Raw genomic sequence first — 19337 nt, forward strand, 5'->3', positions numbered from 1 at the left:
CCTCAAGGTCACTACATCTCTGAGTGCGAATCAAGAGTGGAAGGGCCCTCGGATGAAGAGAAAGCTGCTCAGGATGGAGGGTGCCTGAGACCAGAGGCCCCCGACCCCTGTGCTCCCCTATGGTCGAGCTCCTCAGACTGACGCCCTCAATCTGGGAACAGGGGAGGGGTGCCTCAAAACGCAAATCCATCTATAGGCAAATACAGAGTGCTGCATTTTTAAAAATATATCTGAGTGTGTGGATGAAGTTTCACACCACATACACACACATGTCAAAGAAAGTGACTTGTAACAGAAATCGCGAGATGTTAGCTGGGGGATGAAATTTGGGGGACCATTATCAACGTCCTTCTGTGTATTTTCTCAGTTTTCACATGCTCCTCAATGACTATTTCATAAACATAAGACAAAAATGAAAGGGGAAAGTTGCTTTTTGTTTTGTTCTAAGAAGCCAGTTGGGGGCTGTTCCTGTAACTGGCTGATTCCACTAGCTCTGATGAATTCATTTTACCAGAAATGATTATTTGGCCACCCCAGGTGAAAACAGACACTTGGGTGTCCTTGCCAACATTTCCCAAGCAAGGGGAGGAGCTCTTCGCACGGGTAAATAGGAGTCAGCACCCATGAAAATCTAGCACTCTGGGCAGGCGGTGGCTTTGGAATCCGCTGAGGACAGCCAGCAGCAAAGGCAGGTAATCCGTGATATCCTGGGAACAAAGGAACCCATTTTTCTAGAGAGGTTCTAGGCCTTGGTCTGGAGCCTCTGAGGCAGGAGGGAGCCTGGCAAGGGCGTCCCAGAGCGCTGGGGACAGCTCTAGGGCTGGACACAAAGGCCATGCCCTGTAAAGACATGTCTTCCATCTGGGTCTGAGTTTTCCCATCTGCAAAAGGGGGCATACCCCAAGGGCCTCTTTGGTGGTTTCTGCCTCATGCACTATGGGATTCTAAGTTTAGCCACCTCTGTACCCCCCCACAGCAGCGGACACTCTGGAAGGCAACTCCCCCGGGGACACGAGGCTCCCCTCCCCTTTTCTGGGACCAGGCACTGGTCTCACAGCGAGATGCACACCAGATTGATGTGGAGGTCCCACTGGGCAGAGTCCAGGGGGTCTCTAGGGAGGACTGTCTCTCGGCTCCTCTCCCCTCCAAGGCCCCTGGCCAAGCAGACAGGCAGACAGACAGGCCGGCAGTGTCCGTCCAACCACTGAAAAACAGGCTGCTCAGAAACAGAGCCAGCCTGCCAACGTGCCCAAACAAAGTTCTTTTTCTCCAGAAATGATGCGGGGGCGGGGCGGGGGGATGTTTAACTCTTTCAAAGATTCAGTTGCATTAGCCCCAGGGTAAGCAGACCAAGGAGGCAATTCCAGAAGCTGCAGCTCCTGGGCTCCTCCTCCCACCGGCCTGTTGATGGAAGGCAGCTCAGCTCAGCTCCGCTCCCCTTCCCGGACGCCCCTCCCTACCTCTGAAGCTGACCTTTTCTCTTCTGCGCTCTGGGCCTGAGTAGACCAAGGCTGAAGATAAACAACCCTGTTGGCTGCTGTCACCAGCTTTGAACTCAGCCCCTCTCTCCGGCTCTTTCCAGCAGTACCTCCATCCTCTCTCCCCGCGGACCCACAGCTCTGGCCTGGTGGGCAGTTTCAGAGAGTGGGTGGCCTGTGGGAGGAGGGACGCCTCGGCAACCCCGTTAGGAGCCCAGCACCTTCATGGTTTGCCTCATGGGAGCTACTCAGCGTGTTGTACGGAGGTGGGAGCCAAGGCTCAGAGAGGATCAGTTACTTACTTGTCAGCACACAACAATGGCAAGTAGCCCACATGAAATCCCAGTCCAGGTCTCTGCAGCTCTGAAGCCCACCCTGGTCTCCCCCAACCAGGAGTCGGGAGCCAGGCTGACCACTTTCCCCCCTCTGCTCCCCCACTTGCTGTGGCGACTGTGAGTGAGCCCCTTTCTGCTCTGCGCCCAGTTTCTCCCTTGGGGAAAAGGGCAAAATTACAGTACGTACAGTACGTACAGCATGAACCTCGGGGGTCACGTAATCGTGTATGTTGGGTGCCTATGAGCGTGCCTACCCAGGAAAGTCACAAAGCTAACAGAAGCAGAGGCTGGAACACAGGCCACACGGTGGGGGCGGAGGGAGCAGTGGGAGGCAGTTGGGACACCATCTGGCCCCCCAACACTTAAAGGAGCTTTGTTTTTCAGAATTGAGGACAGAGGGGATGTGGCTCCTCTTGGCTCTGGGGCTCCTGGTGGCTGGGCTCTGCCCCCCTGTCTACTGCGCCCCGGGCGGCGTGCTTGACCCTCCAAATGTGACCCAGGAGGACCTACACAAGGAGACTCTTGTGGACAGCCTCCGATTAGCCTCCAGCAACACTGACTTCGCCCTCAGCCTCTATAAGCAGCTGGCTGCGAGGACCCCCAACAAGAATGTCATCTTCTCCCCGCTAAGCATCTCTATCGCCTTGGCCTTCCTATCCCTGGGGGCCCAAAACACCACCCTGACGGAGATCCTCGAAGGCCTCAAGTTCAACGTCACAGAGACCCCAGACACTGAAATCCATCGGGGTTTCCAGCACCTGCTTCGAACCCTCCGCCAACCCAGCAATGAGCTGCAGCTGAGCGTTGGCAACGCCATGTTCGTCAGTGAGTCGCTCAAGCTGCTGGAGAAGTTCATGGAAGATGCCAGGGTGCTCTACGCCTCTGAGGCCTTCTCCACCAACTTCCAGGAATCTGCCACGGCCAAGAAGCTCATCAATGACTATGTGAAGAATCAGACTCAGGGGAGAATTGTGGATCTGGTCAAGGACCTTGACCTGAACACAGCCATGGTCTTGGTGAACTACATCTTCCTTAAAGGTGAGTGCCTGGCTTAGGGTTTGGAAGCAGAGTTTTAGTTCTGAGCCTTTTGGGCCTTATTCTGGCCTGGTGTAGCCAACCGTGTTATTGGGGAAACCACCATGGAGCAGGTGCCTCTGGTCTGGGGTGGGGGAGGGGAGGAGGCAGGTCCCTGAGGCCCCGCCCTGCCTGTAGGCATTGTTTTCTCTTAGGATTTTTTTTTTAAAAGATTTTATTTATTTGACAGAGAGAGATCACAAGTAGGCAGAGAGGCAGGCAGAGAGAGAGAGGAGGAAGCAGGCTCCCTGCTGAGCAGAGAGCCCGATGTGGGACTCGATCCCAGGACCCTGAGATCATGACCTGAGCCGAAGGCAGCGGCTTAACCCACTGAGCCACCCATGCGCCCTTAGGATTTTTTAAATTTATTTTATTTTATTTACATTTTTTCTATTATGTTCAGTTAGCCACTGTAGAGTACATCATTAGTTTTTGATGCAGTGTTCAGTGATTCATTAGTTGCATATAACACCCAGCACTCATTAGATCATGTGCCCTCATTAGATCATAGTACCCAACACCAGACTACCCCATTCCCCCACAACCCCTGCTCTGAAACCCTCAGATTGTTTTCCAGAGTTCATAGTCTCTCATGGTTCCTCACCCCTCTGATATCCCTCCTTTCAGTTTCCTCTTCTTTCCCCTAATGTCCTCCATGCTAATCCTTATGTTCTACATATGAGTGAAACCATATGACAATTGACTCTCTCTGCTTGACTTATTTCACTCAGCATAATCTCCTCAAGTTCCGTCAGTATTGATACAAATGGTGGGTATTCATTCTTTCTGATGGCTGAGTAATCTTCCATTGTATATATGGACCATATCTTCTTTATCCATTCGTCTGTTGAAGGGCATCTCAGCTCCTTCCATAGTTTGGCTATTGTGGACATTGCTGCTATGAACATTGGGGTGTACGTGCCCCTTCTTTTCACTACATCTGTATCTTTGGGGTAAATACCCAGTAGCGCAATGGCAGGGTCATGGGGTAGCTCTATTTTTAATTTCTTAAGGAATCTCCACACTGTTCTCCAAATTGGCTGCACCAACTTGCATTCCCACCAACAGTGTAAGAGGTTTCCCCTTTCTCCACATCCTCTCCAACACTTGTTGTTTCTTGTCTTGTTAATCTTTGCCATTCTAACTGGCATGTTAGATACCACTGGTATCTCCATGTGGTTTTGATTTGAATCTCCCTGATGGCTAGTGATGTGGAACACTTTTTCATGTGTCTGTTGGCCATCTCTATGTCTTCTTTGGAGAAGTGTCTGTTCATGTCTTCTGCCCACTTTTTGACTGGGTTATTTGGGTTTTGGGTGCTGAGTTTGAGACAATCTTTATAGATCTTGGATATCAGCCCTTTATCTGTCCTGCCATTTGCAAATATCTTCTCCCATTCCGTGGGTTCCCTCTTAGTCTTAGGGTTTTCCGAATGACGTTCTGCCACTGTAGGAAATCCCTGCAGAGGGGCCGACCAACCCTTTGTCTGAGGGAGATTGGCGCTTTTTACTCTGACTCAAACGTGCCTGGCTCCCAGGAGGAAGGAGTGGCCTCTTACATCCCTCCAGGCTGGGCATGAACTTCAGCTTCCTCCCTGAAGAGGGGCCTGTGCATAGGCTCAGGAAGCCCTCTGCCTGGGCACTGCTGGGCCATTCTGACCTGGGGCTGTCCTAGCCAGGGACTCAGCGTGGGGCAGGTGGGGTGGGGAGGGAGGTCCCGTCTACATGGGAAGACAGCATTTAAGGAACCTGGCCATCCCAGGGTTCTGCAACAGTGCCCCCCATCATCTTGGGGGTGGTATCAGCTGGGTCACCATCGGGAGAAGGACCTTGGGGGAGGGCAGGATCCCGGGCAGGGCCCATTCTCAAGTTCCAGTTGGTCCAGCACCTGGTCCCATGGGTCAGAACTTGAGAAACACAAGCCCCCCAGCCCATGAGATCTGAAGAGGCGGGGCGTGCACAGACAGAGTCCGCCCTGTGGAGCCCTGGTCCCCATGGGCACCAAAAATAGAGAGAGACCCATAGAAGCGTCATGGAGTCCGTGGGTGATCAGGAGCTGGGTGGAGTCACCGAAAGCCTGCACTGGGGGTTATGGTTGAGTCCTGGGGCAAATCCTCCCAGGGCCTGTGTTTCTGGCTGCGGATGAAGGCCTGAAACAAGATTTCCCTATAAAGCTAATCCAGGCCCGATGTGCTGCTTATTCTATGTGTCTCCTGATTTGCCCCTCCTAACACCCTGCCTGCCCTAGGGACACACCAGCTGGCCTGGCTTTCCCCTCCTCTCCTGCCTCCAACAGTGGTGTGTGGGTGGGGGGGCTTAGGGGGTGTGCACATTCCCCAGCAAGCCCCCGGTCTCTAGTCTCCCCAAGAGCTCTCCCCACCCCCGCTGCACTGAAGGCTCCAATCTTCCTGGGGATGCCCTATGCCCTTCCTGGGGAGCCCTATGGCCTCCCTCTTCAGTCAAGCTCTGTCCCACCGTCAAATTCCCCATTTGCCCCTTGTATCGGCGTGTTTGTCCAGGCTGTGGGCATGTGTGTACATTATAACGCCGACGACTACCAGTGAGTTACTAGTATTGTCCCTTTTAGAGGGTCAGGGATTCCCCATTGCTCCCCCTGCTCCCCCTGCTGCCACCCCTCACAGTGCTCGGGGTCCCCTCTCCCGTCTCTCCCTCTCCTGCCTCTCCCCCACCTCTGTTTTGCACCCACTATTCCCAAACTCCTGTCAGTCTCTCACTTACCACAGTTAACCAGGTCTTTGTCTCACTGTCACGTCCCAACCAGACCTGTGTGGCTTATGACCCCTGTCCCCAGTGGCCTACCCACTTGCCAGCGTGTTCCACAGACCAAGGTGGGGCCAGTGGCAGGGCCGGTGGCACTCGGAGTGAATCCATCACCCAGAGAACCCGGGCGGAGGAGGGGTCGGAGCAGGGCAGCCCTTGTGTTCACAGAGTTCTCTGACCTTCAGCCAAATGGAAGACACCCTTTGACCCCCGAGACACTTTCAAGTCCAAGTTCTACGTGAGCAAGAGCAGGTCGGTAAAGGTGCCCATGATGAGCCTGGAGGACGTGTGGACACCTTACTTCCGAGACGAGGCCCTGGGCTGCACGATGGTGGAGCTCCCGTACACCAGTACGGACAGCGCGCTCTTCATCCTCCCCGACCAGGGCAGCATGGGCACGGTGGAGGCCAACCTGCTCCCGGAGACACTGAGGAGGTGGACAGACTCATTGCAGATGAGGTGACGACCCGGGGATGAGGCCATCCCTCCTTCTTCCCTTCTCAGGCGCTCCCACTTCCCCCCGCTCCTGGACTCCCTGCACCCCCAGCACCCAGCGCCTCCTTCCTCCCTAGGGAAGCCATCCCAACACAGGTGGAGCTTGGGGACACCCTGCCCTGGCTGTCTGTGTGGCTTTGAGCCTGAAAATGTTTGTTCTATGAGACATGATGACCTTGAATGGGACAGGGGTGATGCTGCCTCCGACGTCGACATGTTCAGGTCCCGGGGACTCCTTAACTCAACCCAGTCCTCATGCCTGCCCTCTCCTTGTCTTGACCTCTTGAAGCCAGAGGGGACAGATGGTTCCGCGATCAGCTGAAGGCCAAAGCCAGAACGGGCTCCAAGCACCAGCTCTGCACTGGCTGTTAACATTCATTCATTAATCTGTTCATCCATTTGGCACAGGTCACGTAGGTTAATGGAGCTCCTAGTAGGCACCAGGCACTGGTTTAGACCCGGATGTCATGTCTGCAATTACACCAAAAATCTCCTGTTCTCATGGAGCTTACTTTGTCACTGGAAAATGAGAAAATAGAGGGATATAACAAATAGGTCAGTTATTTAGTATGTTGGACATTAAGAAATGAGGGCGTGTGGGTAGATGATAGAGTGGGGTCAAATGACAAGGAAAACTGGACCAACCAGGAGGTAGTTCGTGGTTTTAAATAGGATCACCATTAGGTGATATTTGAGCATTGATATGAAAGGGGTGAGGGCCCGAGCCCCGTGGGTAGGTTGGGGAAAAGCATTCTTGGCAGAGGGAACAGTCAATGCAAAGCCTCTGTGCAAAGTCTGGTGAGTTTGAGGGTTAGTGAGGTGGGAGAGAGGCTGGAGCAGCGCAAGAGTCCGGAGAAGTCAGGGGGCCCAGCGGGACGGCTCGGGTTCAGGAGCGCCCTGCAGACCCCTGGGAACCTTGCCTCTTCCTCCTCTAAGTGAAACAGGGACTCATCCCAAGGTCTTGGGCCATAGAGTCGATGTTCTGAGTATTGTTTTTAAAAAGATCACTTAGGAGGCTGAGTGGAGAATAGACCACAAGGACCAGCAGGGAGGCAGGACGACTGTCGAGGAGCCCAGGGCAGCGATCCACGTGAGACATGTCAGAGGTGGTCAAGTTTCAGATGAACCTGAGGTTAGAGACAGGCTAGGATATGGAATTGGGAAGACTGAAGTCAAGGAGGACCCACAAAGCAGAGTGAATTCTGGGCCTGGTCCTTGAGGGTGGGGCAACGAGGAGGCGGTGTCTAGCTCCCACCTGGCCGGGGCTGATGATTCGTTGTGAATGGCTAGAACTTTCTTCACACACCTCTGATTCACAAAGCACTGAGGACACCTGACTTAACACAGTTCTAGCCCTTTGTGGGTGCTCAGTGAATGTGTGTTGAGTGAATGGAGGGGGTGGTGAATGAATGAATATGGAGAGAAACTGATACCTTCCCTGTTCGTGGGACTCAGGGTTTGCTGGGAGTCACAGCCTCCTCGGATCTGGTACGTGTCAAAGCAGGCAGACCATGACAGAAGTCTTAGAGATATAAACAGAGAGAGAGAGAGAGCAAGAGCAAGGCTTGTAGGTGCAAGGTATCTGCTCTTGCTCTAAGAACTCACCAGCAGCTCTGCCCCAAAGCAGAAATCTTACTGCTCTCTCGGAGCTCACCAGACAGCCAAGATGGGGACCTTCCTTTGCTAGTCTCAGGATCCCTCCAGGCCCTTCGAACGCAGTCACTTCAGCATGAGAGATCAAGAAACTGAGGAAATGAGCTCTTCTTTCCAGCAAGAAGGGGGTGGTCAGAAAGGAAACCAGGGAAGACCATGCCTCGAGGTGGGAGAAGGCGAGCCTTGAGGCAAGCAGGTGTTCAAATTCTTGTTTCTCCCTTCCTAGGAAGATAGACAACCTCTACCTGCCGAAGTTTTCCATCTCCAGCAGCTATAATCTGGAAGAGATACTTCCCCAGCTGGGTGTGAGGGAAGTCTTCACCCCCCAGGCTGACCTGTCAGGAGTCACAGGGGAGAAGAACCTGGCAGTTTCCCAGGTGAGTGTTAAGACGTTAGATCATTTGTCCTCTGTATCTGAGCTTGAACGGTAAAGGCAAGGCGGACAACTGGATGACCTTGAATTTGCGTGAATAACAGCATCTCTCATTACGCCGTCCCCCTCGTGGGTCTGCCCCAAGCTCAGGAGAGCTGTGTGGCAAGCATGTTGGGTCCCCACCTCCCCTGTAATATACTGTGACCCCGAAGCCATTCATGGGGAAGAGCCTGGTGTGAACTGGGGATGGACCCCAGCCCATCCACACTGCCCCTTTTACTGCCTACAGCAGCCAATACTTCAAGCGCTGGATGCCTCAGTTTTCCTGTAAAATGGGGGTGTGAATGGCAGGTGTGAGGGGTGTGAAAGAAAGACAGAGGGCCCCTTGCATTGTGCTCCGAGAAACAAGGTCCTCGGAATGAGGCAAGGTGTCTGAGCCACACCCTGCCCTCCTCTGCACCCCTCCTTCCAAAAGACATGGTCATGGAGGGAGGTGTGTAAAGGGGCCTATGGGGTTCAGGGATGTGAAGCCACATCTACACAAAGTAGCCCAGGGCGCCAAGGTCATTGCAGACGGGGCTAAGAGCAGGGAGGCCCGTGGGTCCCCAGGGACATCCGCAGCAGCTGCTTCAGGTGGAGAGGCTGCTAGAAAGTCACTTGCGATTGTTCCCTTCTCAGTAGTGAGTGTTTGGGGGGCAGCACAGTCTCTGCATTCAGACAGAGGGGCTTCCAGATCAGGGGGCCCCTCCCCTTTATCTTCACGATCCTTCGCGACCCCTCACAGCCTGGGAGCCTCAGTTGGTGTATCTGTGCATCAGAACCACTCAGAACCAGGGACAGGGCTGTCAGGAGGAACACCCCCCCCCCACGCCCCGCCAATCCGTGATGGGCCAGGGTCAAGGCCGCGTGAATGTCTGTCCCCTCCGGGCTCTCAGGTGAGCCCCTCACCCCTCACCCACCAGACCTACAGTGCATTATGCTCTCGTGTTCCCACAGGTGGTCCACAAGGCCCTGCTCGATGTGGCGGAGGAGGGCACGGAAGCCGCGGCCGCCACGGGAAGTAAAATTATTTTATTGTCCGGAAAAATGGGTCCACTGATGACTGTGCATTTCAACAGACCCTTTCTTGTGTGCATACTTCACAGAGATACCAAGAACATCCTCTTCTGGGGCAAAGTCACCAACCCCAACCAAGCTTAGGGCTGCCCCTCCTTCTCAGGTGCCAGGTCTCTGATGCAGCCTGAGCCGCCATGCACCAAAGAGCCACAGGCCAGGCCCATCCTTTCTCATCCCTTAGAAGGTGACAATGATTCTGGTGGCTTCCATGTGCCCTGGGAGCCTCGGGACTTTTTGATCAGAGGCTCTGAGACCTCCAGATGGCAATAAACTCTCTTTCTCAGACCGGACACTTTCTTTGTGTCTTTCTATCCTAATCTTCCTGACTCCAGGCCCCTGTAGCTGCCTGTGCCTGGAGCCTAAGCTCCAAGACCTCCCACTGGGCTCAGTCTCACCCAGGCTCGGGGCCCCTCTGCCTTCAGCTGCAGAAGCCTGGCCGGAAGCAGGCTTTGTGCCTGTGGCCAAGCCCACCTGGACCTCAGGCCTGGGAGGGGAGGGGAGAGTGTTTTCCGGCTCCTTCTTCTGTGGGCTCCCTTGTCTCCAGTTCTAGTTTCACTCTTTCCTTCCCCTGGGCCCAGGATGTGGCCACATGCTGACCCCCGACCCTGACCCCATCTGGTAGAGCCCCTAGACCCCTCGGTCTTGGACCTTCTCTCTTCCAGGATCCCTCCTTTTTACCGACCCCCCGACACCCCCAATCTGGGGAGAGTAGCTACTTTGTAAGTTCCTGGACAGAGCTTGACACATGCCTCATGAGTTCCGACTGCTCCCTAAGAAACGGACCCCTCAGCAGCTGGCATGGAGGGCGGGAGAAAATGAGCGACCTGTGGACAGCTGCTGCTGCTAAAGCCACGCAGTCATCCCTCTGCTGGGGTTACCAGGAACTGGGTGATGGTGGGGGCGGGGGGGAGCTGGGGGAGATGAGGGGCCGCAGAACGGCCTGAGCCAGGGAACTGGGCAGGTGTGCAGAGGAAGGGGCCCTTACGGGAGATGCCAACAGGTACAAGTGGCAGGACTTGGTGGTTGATTGTGCAGAGGACAGGAAAGAGTCAAGGATGATGTCCGGGTTGCTGGGCTGGGGGTTCAGGAGACTAGAACTGATGCACTGTTCTGTGCTGTGAGTTCTGGATTACAAAAAGAACGATTTTCTGCAGGAAGATGAATAGCTCTGAGGTGCTCATGTGGGGTTGGAGTTGTCTGTGGTGATCTGTAGCTCAGTGAGAAAATCTGGGTCAGAGAGATGGATGTCATGGTCATCATGAGTTGGTGGTTCAGCGAGACCATGAGAGGAGACAGGTATCTCTGTGTGCATGGTGCCGAGAGCCCAGGGCCACCCTTACCCAAACACCAACACGTAAGGAGACAAGCAGACCGCAAGGAGACTGGAACAGAGCGGGAGAAGACACAGGAGGAAAAAGGTGGTCTCGTGAAGAGTCCCCGGGAAGAAGATGGCTTCTTCTTCTTCTTCTTCCTGGAATGGGCTGGACCCTTCTGGAGGAGAAGGACAAAGAACGTCCTCTGGGAGAGTCCGACGCTGGTCCCTTGGTGACCTTGGCAGGAAGGATCCCGGGGGAGGGTGAGAGCAGGAACCGGGAGTTGGGGGTGGGTTGGGCAGAAGAGCAGACGGCTCAGGGAGTCTACGACTGCCAACACCACTCCATAGCTGTTCGGCATCGAAAGGCAGGAAAGACGGGAGCTTGAGAGTCGTTTAGACTAAAGGAAGGATTTTCTTTCCATTTTTTTTTAATAATGAGAGACTTGAGAGTGTTTACATAGTAAAAGTCAGCAAGAGCGATTGAAGATAGAAAATAAAAGGAGTTAATCCTCAGCAGGGAGTGTGCTAAGACTTCTCTCCCTCAGCCCTCCCCCGACCTCCCTCTCTCTCTCCAATAATAAATAAATTTTAAAAAGAAAACGTAACTCTTCATGGACTCACAGGTTCTAAAGCTAAAACCACTCACTCCTGGCCCTTTTGTCAATTCCGACCGTGCTTTCTATTACCCTAAAGTCACCGTGAACTCATTGCAGCCCAGGAAACCCCGTACATACTTGCCCTAACTTCCCCCATTGAGGCAGACTGAGATGCTGACAGGGTGATGCTCCCCCTTGCTCAGTGAGTTTATGAACCCCAGATCTGCATGATCCACGGAGTCCCCTGGTGACCTCTAGGGTGTGGGGGGGACTGCAACCTTAAGAAAACTCTGGATTCCCAGCGGAGAGGGGAGGTGCCCAGCTAAGGTTCAGAGAGCACAAAAGTCTGGATCTCAGGGCCCTAAGCCCTGCTGAGGTCCTAAAGGCTGAGTGATCTGGCGTGGTGGGGAAGGGGATTGCCCTGCACTGGGCTCCCTGAACCTTCACGATCTGTGTGTGAAGCTCTCTGAAAACACGGGAGCCAGAAACATGATCAGCACTGAGGTCCCCTGGTTATAATATACTCACTTCCTTGCAGCAAATTCTTTGTCGCATTCTACCCCGCTCTGCCCCCTCCATGGTTAGAAGGCGGTAGGAGGAATTAAAGTGAAAGGTGACAGGACGCTGAGCAGAGGATGGAGGCGTGAAGATAGAGAAAAAGGGACATTTTGAGACATACTTAGGAAATGTCACTGCTTGGACCGAGCGAAAAGAGGTGATACTCAGACTGCCACATGGGAGCTTGAGAAACCAGAAGACATCATTTGGTAAGATGGGTCACATTGAACAAAGCTTCGTGAGGAAGGTGATAGAGACCAGAGATGCCTGACCATCACCCACGAAGGAATGAGTAGAGGCTGGTGTGGTACCTTCACACATGGGAATAGGACTTAGCCCTAGAGAGGAATGGGGTGCTGACCCAGCCCACAGCATGGGTGAACCTTGAACACGCGGTGCTCAGTGAAAGAAGCCAGACACGAAAGGTCACAGACTGCATCATTCCATTTACAGAAAACCCCTAGCTTAGGCGGGTCCATAGACACAGAGGGCACATCAGTGGCTGGCAGGTGCCGGGGAGGGGGATGGGGTCTCTGTTGGGGGTGCCTGACACCGTCTGACCCGAGAGGGAAGTGACGGTTACACAACAGCGCGCATGTACACAACACTGCTGAATTGTACACTTTACGACGGTTGATTTCATGTTATGTGCCTTTCACCTCACTAGACAGAAAGGGAGGCTTGCAGACATGAACTCAAGGACACATGAGATCCCAGTTCCAACCAACTAACTATAAAAAGAAACATCGAGGAACCACGGAGGGAAACAATGACTTGATACTAAGGAATTATGGTTTTTTAAAGGTGTGATGCATGGCTATGGCTATAATTTTTTTTTAATTCTTACAGGTAAAAAGAAATGATCTGTAGGATTTGCTCAAAACAACCTGAGGGGGAAAAGGGACTGGAAGGAGTAGAAAAAAGGGTACTGGCCTCACATTAATAATAATCAAAGCTGTTGGAGGTAGGTGAGGTTCATTATGCCACTCTCTGTTTTTTGTACTTATTTGAATTCTTCTATAACAAAGATCTGAAACAAAAAAAATCCATGAAGACAGGACCCTGTCTTATTCCCCAGTATTCAATGCATCCTCAGCATGCTGGGGTACTCCGTAGTGGAGGGATGGTTGGATGAATGGACAGACGGATGGATGGATGGAAAGATAGATGGATACAAGGAATCTTGTGCCCATATAAACCCTGTCTCCGTACTCAGTACGCAGGACACCTTTGTACCATCCCTGCCACCAAGCCAGCTCAGGAAGGACAAGGCATCAGAATCCCAAAAGTGTTGCAAAGATGTTTTCTGCAGAGTACACATTAACTTTTCTGTTGATGCTGCATGAAAGCAGAAAGTTCTGTTGGCTTTCCAGAAGAAGTGGTCATTACCATTTAAAAAACACTATAGCCCAAGTGTCTAAGGAATAGAGCATCTTGAAGTTTCATAACGCAAGCTCCTTGCATGCGAGAGCTATGACTCAGGCATCTGCGCTGCCAGGCACAGCACCCGGCAGGAAGCAGGTGTCCTCAGGGGAGGAATGAAGCCGGAGGGGGTGGAGAGTTGGTCCAATCAGGTCAGCCCTTTACCATTTTTAGAGACTGCATCCTCTGTCTCTCAATGTGGTCTTCAGGACCTCATCTTGAGTAGTGAGGAGGGTGAGGGAGGAAATGGGCACTCAGGAGAGTGTGCAGTGGTGGGGTTGCACCTCAACCCCAGGACACCAGCCCCGAGGGCAGGCATCACTCCTGTTGTATTACCCCTTCTTCTCTCTGCATGAATCTCCACACAACCTGAACTGAGGGGGGTTGTTTTTCTCACAACTGGTTGTGCTGAGAGTGAACATTGGACCGAGGGCAGCGTCAGTACCCTCTGGGTTAACCCCGGAGGCCCAACCTGTCACCGTCCTCCTGAAGGGACAGACTTCTGTGTCCAGGGTCAGGCAGACACACTGAATCTCCCCAGCGCCTTGGAAAGCACTTGATTCTAGGTGAATGTGGGGCTGTGGGTAGGTAGGGCTGGAGTCCCACCACCACCACCCATCCCCCCACCTCCAGCCAGCTTGGTGAGCCTGCCAAGGGGGTCTCATCACGACACACGCATCCACACGCCCTGAGCAAGAGCAGCAGGGGTAGACAGCTGCCTGGAGTGGTGTTGGCTCGCCCCGCCTCCATGACCTTGAACATACTCTTCCCTCTGCTGAAACTCCTTTCTTCACTCTCTTAACCAATCCATGTTCTAGTCTCAGCTCAGGAACTGTCTCCTCCGGGAAGCCCTCCAGAAACTCCTTGCCTTTTATGCCTCCTCTAGACTCCCCATTCACCCTGCATAGGACACCTCTGATGGAGGCTAGGAAACCTCTTCTGGGTAATCCCTCATGTCCTGGCTCCCAAATTATTTGTTGAATGAGGGAGTGAAGGAACAAGCTTCTCTCTGGGTCTCATGTTTCCTGTCTGCACAGTGCTCGGATGGGATCATGGTGTCCTGGCGACTCATAGCACTTCGGTTTGGAGGACTTGGCCATGCCACACACACTGCCCTTGTGAATTCTGTGTGTCTCTTCCCAGTGGACCCAAGCCCCCGGAGGGAGCAGCTGCCTCTCATCCATTCTGCTTCCCTGGCATGTAGCTCAGGTCCCAGCACCGATGTCTGGTCCGTGTTTGTGCAGCCGATGAATGAATGAACACGTGAATGAATGCTCAATATAAGAAAGGAATGAACATCTTACAAATTTTCAACAGAACCAGGATAGCCACCAAAGCAGATTACCAGGCAAATAGACAAATGGAGACTTGTCTGTTCTCTGCTGCTACTTGGTAAGGAGCAAAACTTTTCAGATGAAGCTTTCCCCAGGACCGTTTCAATTTCTTCTTCTTTTTCCAGAGAGAGCTCAAGTTTGAAAAGGTTCAGGGCTGCCTGAAGACATGGAAAATCAGAGGCAGGACAGAGTGATGTGATGATGATCAATTCTATCATAATTTACCCAAACCCAGGGGCCAAGTGAGACTGCGGTGGGGGAGCTTGGGATGGTCTGATGATAGGGGCAGAGCCCCAAAGGATGGTGCTTGTGCTGGTAGGGGAAGTGCTGAAACCCTGGAACGGAATTTTCTTTTTATTAGAGAGACAGTGAGCGTGAGTAGTGGAGGAGGGGCATAGAGAGAGGGAGAGAGAATCTCAAGCAGTCTTCGTGCTCAACGTGGAGCCCAACACGGGGCTCGAACACATGACCCTGAGATCAGAACCTGAGCTGAAATCAAGAGTCAGATGCTTAATCGTCTGAACCACCCAGTCCCTCCTTAGAGTGGAATTCCAATGGTACCCCATGAGCCATTTGCTCTTCCAACAAATATTGAATATCCGATCTATGCTGAGTACTAAGGACCTAGAAGTAAATGACACAGACAGAATACCTGCCCTCACAGAGCTTACTTTCCAGTAGGGAAGCTAGACAAACATTTCATATCACTCCAGAGGAGCATAAAGAAATAAAGCAGGGCATAGGGTGGAGAGGACAGACATAGGGCCTCCCTAAGAATGTGACCTGTGAGCAGAGAACTGAGTGAAGCAAGGAACTGTGCAGAAGTCAGGGCTGCCGAAAGGCTGTTCACAGTCCTGGGCAGCCAATAGCAAGTGCAAAGGTCCTGAGGCAGGAATGAGCTCTCAAGTTCTAGTGTAGCAAGAAGGCCAGAGTAGTGAGAGCAGAGGGAGGGAGGAAAACGATGGTCACAGGTGAGGTCAGAAGACTAACGAGGGCCTAAGAGGTGGTGAGAGGTGCAGAATTTTTCCTCAGTGTGATGGCGACCACTGGTGATCTTGAACTACAAGGGAAGGAATCTGCTTTACCTTTTTTAAAAGGTTAATGTAATTTGTTCAGAGAGAGAGAGAGTGCAGAGGAAAAAGTAGAGGCTGTCAGGCAGACTCCCCACTGAGTTCAGAGCTCGACACAGGGCCCGATCTCACAACCCTGAGATCCAGACCTGAGCCAAAACCAAGAGCTGGAGGCTTAACCAACTCTGCTGCCCAGAGGCCCTGAATCTGATTTACCTTTTAAAAGGGTCACAGCAGCTCCCTCAGTGGAGTAAGAGTCAGCTCACCCTCCTTATTAAAATGGATTCTAGGCTTCACTGAGATCTCAGAATCACTGGAAGAGAGGCCTCAAGTCTGCTGAGTTCACAGTATCTGTGGGTTTCTGGGAGTCCGTCCTGTGCCAGGTGCTGGGCTGGTTCAGAATGGGGCAAAATCACCTTGAACTCTGTGATGGGGGAATCTTAGTGCCACCCCAGAGAGGGCAAGCAGAGACCCCAAGAGGTGAAGTGACCTGACCACGGTTGCTGGACTCCCACTTAGCAGCAGAGCCCGAGCCAAGCCTGGGCTTCCAGGATGTCTCCCTACCCCTCTAGATGCCTCCTGCAGCTGCCCTCCTCTGGAGCACTCTGCTAGTCCCAGACCAAGCATGAGCAACAGGGCTTGGACAGGGTCAGTGAGTCTCCCAAGATCACATTCCAGGACATGGTGGAGCAAGGGCTTGAAAGGGGTCACCTGGAGGAGACGCTCTGAGTTGTTGGATGAGACGTGATCTGTGTGTGGGCAGGAAGCAGAAGGGCTGGGAAGGAAGGGACAAAATGGGCCCTCTCAAAGGTCAAGGGGGCTGCCTCCCAAACCACGGGAGGCGGCTAGGGAAGACTCTGCTAACTTGAGATCTGTGGCGCCTCTGGAACCTAGGGAAGGGCGTGGGGGAAGCAGGGCCGTTGCCCTAGGGGTGGATAGAGCCCTCAACTGCACTTAGTCCCCAGGTCTCCCAGCAGACGCTTGGGGTCAGTGTGCTTCTGTTCAGATGAGACATTCACTTTGGAGAGAGGCCCAGAGCCACACACTCAGGGAGAGAGTTACAGAAGGAGGAAGCAGAGGGCTGAGGGCAAATCAGGGTGGGTTGGGGGTAGTGTATAGCCCATGGACATCATCAGCTCCCTCTCCTATGGCGCTTTCACTGGACATTTGCTGGATACCACTCAGGCGATGAGGTCAGTGCTGCACCTCCATTTTATAGATGAGGAACCTGAGGCTAATCACCTGGTCACCACTGCTAGTTAGTATCCCCACTGCTAGTTAGCATCCCCACTGCTAGTTAGCATCAAACCAGGGTTTGAGACCAAGTCAAATCATTTGAAAGGCCTGGATTCTTTCTCAAACAGCACTGGGTCTCTGTGGCCTCCATGTCCTACACATTCCAGGAGAGGCCATGGAGGGTGAGGGAAAGGGTGAGGGGTTTGAGGTCAAACAGATTTGAGTCTGAGTCCTCATTTTGTTGCATCCTAGCTGTGTGAGCTTAGGCAAGCTACACCACCTCCCTGAACCTCCACACCCTCATCAGATCACTGGGGACCCTAAGCAGTACGTGGGAGAAGCAACTCTCTAAGATCACATCCTGGGGCGGGTGTAGTGGGGTAGGGTGGGAGAGACGGGGGTGGTGTGGTGGAGGGACAAAGAACCAGAGTCCTCTGACTTCAGACCAAGTGACCTTCCATAAGCAGGTGATGATGGAGGGGACATGAGGCCGAGCCAGGAATTTCTATGTCCCAGGTGTAGACCGAGTTCAGGGACGGAGCAGGGACCAGAGCAAACTTGGAATCTGGTGTGTGGACCGAGGGCACAACCACAAACAGACCACATGCACTTGTAGGGTGTGGATGACAGTAAGTCCCACCACCCAAAGAGTGGACAAAAGGGTAGGTGACCTGATCAGTGGAGGGTGTTAAGGGTGAGGTTAAGTAAGAGGAGGAAAAAAAAATGGCATAAAAATAAAGCCTGCTCCATCCCTCCTATGGGGTCAATTGATGATTCCAGAATTTTCCTTGTAGGTCACTCACAAGGTCATGATGACTCTGGATGAACGGGGCTCAGAAGCCACGGCCGCCATCAGCCTCCAGGTCACTCCCAGGCCTCACCCCGGCCTCAACCCCACATCCTCTCCCAGCACTGTGTTCAATTGACCCTTCCTCATGAGGACTCGGCACTTGGAGCAGGGAAACATGCTTTTCCTGGGAAGGATTGTAAATTTACCGGGATCATGCTCCCAGAGGCACTTGGATGGTCCGGAGAGCACAGAGCAGGGGACCCCTCTGGGGGTCCAAGTTCGGGGATGGGGTCCCCTGCTCTGGGGACTGAGTCACCATGGAAGTCTTTGCATGGCCTTGGAGACATTTCCCAGGCTACTGGGGATTCTGCTTCTTCACCTGAAGTGAAATGGGAAGCCTTCCTGGAGTGGGCTGCTGGGGGGTGTGCTTGTACAATCTTCACGCCACTGTGAGAGTAACATCTGCTCATGTGCCCAGGGCTTGTGCTGAGGAAACAGGTGCAATGAGATTGTGTACACCTGGCTCTTCTGCATGGTTTCATGGGAACTGGGAACACGGGGTGAGGGTTGCATGGGAGGTCAAGGCTGTGGCATGGTGTGCATGCCCATGGGGGACTAGGTGCTCTCTGTACTTTACGTCATTTTGAGATTGAGTCCCACAACCCAATAGGATAAGTGCTAGGTGAAATTTATCAAATTGATTATATTTGGCTTTTTTTTTTTTTAACCTACTTGAAAGGGCACCTTCACATGGTTCAGCTTAACATCATTTCTCTCCTTCCATAGCTGGGGCTCAGAATGGATGAGAGGCAGCATGCTTGGGCAGCTCCAAAGCTGCAGAGCTGGGCTTCGAATGCTCTACTTCAAAGCCTGTACACTTCCATTCCCACCCATTTGGCAAGATCTCAGGGATTCTCGGGCTCCGTGGGCGTAGATCCACCAGACATCTTGTTAAAAGGTAGATTTTGATTCAGTAGGTCAGGGCTAGGCACTAAGATCTGGGCTTCCTGAGCAGGTCCCAGCGTTGCCAAGGCAGCTGCTAGTTCAGTGAGCTCCCTTGTGGTACCAGGTGCCCAATGGTCCCATCCCTGGGATGCAAGGAGGGGCCAAGTACGTGTGGTCTACAGGGCGGAGGAGTGGCCCTGGACCCCTGGTGTATATGTCGGGCTGAGCACAATTCTGGAAATACTTTTTGAAGTGTGTGGACAAAGCTTGCTTTAGGGTCACTGATTAATAAGCATTTGGGGGGAAGATAAGTGTCCCAAATAAAGGCATGTTGCCCGTTCTAATCATAAAATGGGGTTTGTAAATGTCCATGTGTTATGCTCCATGCCAGTCCCTGCTGCTGGGATGTTGACTGTCAGCTGGCTGAGGTCGCTGGGTCTCCAACTGCACAGAAGAAAAGAGCCACAGAGACACACTTGGGGTTGGACACCCTTGAGGCCAGATCTTTTCTCTGGGTCTCACTAGCTCCCCCGCAGAAGCAATAAGAGGGCAGCTTTCAGGTGCAAAGATCCCACTGAGCTCTGGTCAGGGTCTGTACTGTGCCATCCTATGGAAGCTTCATTGTGCAGTTTGCTTTTACTGCCAGAGAAAAAAGTTGACTGATTTTTCCCCCCCTTTCTCTAGTGAGCACCAATGAGTCCATAAAATTAACCTTCCCAGAGAAAGGGGCCCTGAATCACTGAGGGGATCCACTAAAAAAGAAGGGT

General features: G+C 52.9%; 1 protein-coding gene across 2 annotated transcripts; it reads left to right on the top strand.

Moving 5' to 3' along the window:
- Positions 1–610: 610 nt before the first annotated feature.
- On the top strand, positions 611–9594 carry SERPINA3 (serpin family A member 3). Of its 2 annotated transcripts, none has more exons than XM_032345165.1 (5): positions 611–688; positions 2198–2851; positions 5853–6126; positions 8042–8192; positions 9185–9594. In XM_032345165.1, exons 2-5 carry the CDS (start codon positions 2215–2217, stop codon positions 9386–9388), a joined length of 1266 nt encoding a protein of 421 aa, XP_032201056.1. In that variant the 5' UTR covers positions 611–688; positions 2198–2214; the 3' UTR covers positions 9389–9594. The 2 variants fall into 2 exon arrangements, with proteins under 2 accessions (XP_032201056.1, XP_032201055.1); XM_032345164.1 differs by having other exon boundaries at positions 617–692.
- Positions 9595–19337: the final 9743 nt, after the last annotated feature.

This window comes from Mustela erminea, chromosome 5 (assembly GCF_009829155.1).
Source record: "Mustela erminea isolate mMusErm1 chromosome 5, mMusErm1.Pri, whole genome shotgun sequence".
NCBI lineage: Eukaryota > Metazoa > Chordata > Mammalia > Carnivora > Mustelidae > Mustela > Mustela erminea.